At 53.6% G+C, this 3774-nt stretch overlaps 1 protein-coding gene across 1 annotated transcript; it reads left to right on the forward strand.

Moving 5' to 3' along the window:
* The first annotated feature begins 2460 nt into the window (after window positions 1-2460).
* LOC142821243 (olfactory receptor 10A7-like) lies at window positions 2461-3432 on the forward strand. Its single transcript, XM_075912087.2, has one exon. It carries the CDS (start codon window positions 2461-2463, stop codon window positions 3430-3432), a length of 972 nt encoding a protein of 323 aa, XP_075768202.2.
* Window positions 3433-3774: the final 342 nt, after the last annotated feature.

Genomic DNA, 3774 nt, shown 5'->3' on the forward strand with positions numbered 1-3774 from the left:
GGGGCTCAGGCAAACGCGCCGGGCAGAGCAGATGGGCGGAGGAACCTGCCTCTGGCCCTGAGACGCTGCGTGCAGAAGTGAGAGCCGGGATCCCGTTGCTGCCCGACCTGCCTTGGAGGTAAATCAGCCGTTTCCTCCCGGCTCCCTGCCGCTCCAGGGTTGTGGAGCAACGTGGGTTTGGTAGGACACTAGTGGAGGCGGGGTGGATGGGGCTACGGGCGCTGGTCTCTAACAGTTCCCCGCCCCCAAAGGCGAGGATTTCAGATCACCAAAGAGCTTTCAGCTCACAATTTCCCTCGCTCCCATCACCCTGGTATCTGGGCTCCGCACTCTCTGGAACGTGTCTCTCCTGCCCCATCCCCCTGAGGTGCTACGAGACCAGTTTGGCAGATGGGCACACGGCGTGTAGAGGGATCGATCTCTGGAGGAGTTTGGGCAGCTACTGGTGTGAAATCAATGGGTGCATGGTATCTCCCCCACTCTGGCATTGAGCCCCATTCTGAGACAGTGATGGAGCCTTGCTAATGGGCCCAGTGAATCCTAGAGAGAGCTGGGAGCAAAGATGGGACGGGATTCATAGAATCACAGGAGACTATAAATGAAAGGGACCTAGAGAGGTCATCGAATCCAGTCCCCTGCCCTCATGGCAGGACCCAGTACCGTCTAGACCACCCCTGAGAGACATTTATCTAACCTGCTCTTAAAGAACCCCAAAGATGGAGATTCCACAACCTTCCTAGGCAAGATACTGCAGTGTTTAAGCACCTTGATAGTTAGGGAGTTTTTCCTAATGTCCAACCTAAACCTCCCTTGTCCAGTTTAAGCCTGTTCTTCTTGTCCTATCCTCACAGACCAAGGAGAAAAAATTTTCTCCCTCCTCCCTGTGAAATCCTTTTAGATAGCTGAAAACTGCTCTCATGACCCCTCTCAGTCTTCACCTTTCCAAACTAAAGAAGCCCAATTCTTTGAGTCTTCCCTCATAGCTCCTGTTGTCTAGACCTTTCATCATTCTTGTTGCTCTTCCCTTGACCCTCTCCAATTTCTCCACATCTTTCTTGAAATGTGGTGCCCAGAACTGGACACAATTCTCCAACTGAGGCCTCACCAGGGCAGAGTAGAGCAGAAGAATGATCTCTCGTGTCTTGCTTGCAACACTCCTGTTAATGACTCCCAGCATCATGTTTGCTTTTTCTGCAACAGCATCACACTGTTGACTCATATTTAGCTTGTGGTCCACTATGACCCCTACATGGCTTTTTGCAGGACTCCTTCCTAGACAGTCGTTTCCCATTCTGAATCTGTGAAATGGATTATTTCATCCCAAGTGGAATACATTTCATTTGTCCTTATTAAACTTCATCCTATTTACCTCAGACCATTTCTCCAGTTCATCCAAATCATTTTCAATTATGACCCTATCCTCCACAGCAGTTGCAACCCCTCCCAGTTTCATAGCATCCGGCGGGGAGGTAAAACACTGACAAGAGAAATGCCAGCCCTTGACCCACGCAGCCTCCCTCCTTGCCCCTCCCAAGGGGGACCAAAGGGGTGGGACACAGACCCTGACTCACCTCCCCCCCCAATGGAACATGATTTCTAGGAGGTGCCATCGGGGTGTGCACGGTGGGTGTCTCTGTGTCTGTGGAGGAGAAGGGTGGAGTGGGAAGGGGTTGGTAATCGGGGAATGGGGCACTGGAAATAGGGGAATGAGGAACAGAGACCCAGGCAGGGCTCTGCATGATTGGAGCCTGGGTACAGAGCAGAGGGACAGGGGAGCCCATTGGTGTGTGTGGCTGGGGGTTACAAGAAGGGGTCTGTTGGGTGAATAGCTGTAGTTGGGGAGAGGGAAACTGTTGGCCCACAGAGATACACCCGACAGGTGGGCATGGCGTGGGAATCCACCTGCTTGGACACTGGCCCCAAAACAAGTCTCACTATCTGCACTTCAGACTGTGCCCTGCTGCTTTCTGCCTAAAGGGGCAGAACCAGGGTGAAGGGAAGCCCCTCACACGAGCCCTTATGGGTCCCAGGACCGCTTGCTTGGTTTATTTCTCTGCTGGAGCGTCCTGTGAAATATCCCCTCCTGGCCCATCTCCCCAGTGGAGCGGCCCCTCCCTCATTCAGCTTTTAGCCACCAGGCAGTGATGGGAGTGACTGTCTGATCTGGAGTCTGGCACATCTGTCAGGGGGTCTGTACTCCCTGTCTGAGCCCAAGGCCACAGGATTTGAGTGCCTGGTGCCAGCTTTCAAGACGCTCCACAGGGTGCAGAGACACGGTCTGTTTCACCTGGGCTCTGCTCAGAAATCGGGAGACGGCGATTCCCTTCCCCACCCTCCATTCCCCACTTGGCTGCTGTGCCAGGGCTGGCAGCGGGAGGCAATGAAGACAAGGCTGCCATATTACAATGAATGTTAGTTACTGCTCACAGTGTCCCTCTTTGTGCCCCACAGACACACCCCATGGCAAGCCAGGGACAAGGGAACCAAACCTCCATCACAGAATTCATCCTCCTGGGATTCGGGGATCTTCCTGGCCTGCAGGTTCCTCTCTTCCTGCTCTTTCTCGTGATCTACCTGATGACCATGGCTGGGAACATCCTTATCCTGGCGCTGGTTGTGGCCCATCGGCACCTCCACACCCCCATGTACTTCTTCCTGGGCAACTTGTCCTGCTTGGAGATCTGCTACAGCTCCACCCTCCTGCCTCAGCTTCTAGCCGGGCTCCTGACTGGGGACTGGACAATTTCCTTCACTGGGTGTCTCACACAATATTATTTCTTCAGTGCTCTGCTGGTCACAGAATGCCTCCTCCTATCGGTGATGTCCTACGACAGGTATCTAGCCATATGCAACCCGCTGCACTACACAGCCCAGATGAGTGGCAGGTCTTGTCTCCAGCTTGCCGGGGGATCATGGACAGGTGGATTCCTTGCTTGTAGTATAAGCACAGTGTCAATAACCCAGTTAACCTTCTGTGGCCCCAACACTATCGACCATTTCCTTTGTGACTTTATTCCCCTTGTAAAACTCTCCTGCAATGACCCTCTGCTGATGGACACGTTGGCGTTCTCAATGTGCTTGATTTTCTCACTGGTCCCCTTCCTGCTCACCTCGGTGTCCTACATCTGCATCATCAGCACCATCCTCAGAATCCCCTCCAGCACCGGGAGGCAAAAGGCCTTTTCCACCTGCTCCTCCCACCTCATCGTGGTGAGTGTTTACTATGGAGCGCTCCTGATTGCCTACATGTTCCCGACCACCGACCTCCCGAGCGATTTCAAGAAAGTTCTTTCAGTCTCCTACACCGTCCTGACGCCCCTGGTCAATCCACTCATCTACGCCCTGAGAAACAGGGAGGTCCAGGAGGCCCTGTGCAAAACTTGCAGGGAATTAAGGTTTCCAAGATATTGGCCCATTGGGTTGCTTAGGTGACAATGGAATAGCTGCAGCATGGGCGGGGTTAGGGCCAGTATCAAAGCCGACCAAATAGAAGGTTTTATTTCCACTCCCATCTGTGAGCTTCTTGCCCTGCCCTTGTAGAGTCACAGTCTAGTGAGCAACGGGGGTGCAGGGACCTTTTCCAAACCCTTGCTCCGTTATAGTTAGGACCAATGGCCAATGCTACTGGGGAAGTACCAGCAGGCTGCAAGGGACATGAACTGGTGGCTCTGTGAAATGAAAAGAGCTGGAGAGATTGAGCCCAGAGAGAGGTGCAGGTGTCGGTCGCATGCTCTGTGCCTTGGGCCAGCTCTGCACCGAGAGCCAGCAGGGAGC

This window comes from Pelodiscus sinensis, chromosome 30 (genome assembly GCF_052426305.1).
Source record: "Pelodiscus sinensis isolate ZL-2025 chromosome 30, ASM5242630v1, whole genome shotgun sequence".
NCBI lineage: Eukaryota > Metazoa > Chordata > Testudines > Trionychidae > Pelodiscus > Pelodiscus sinensis.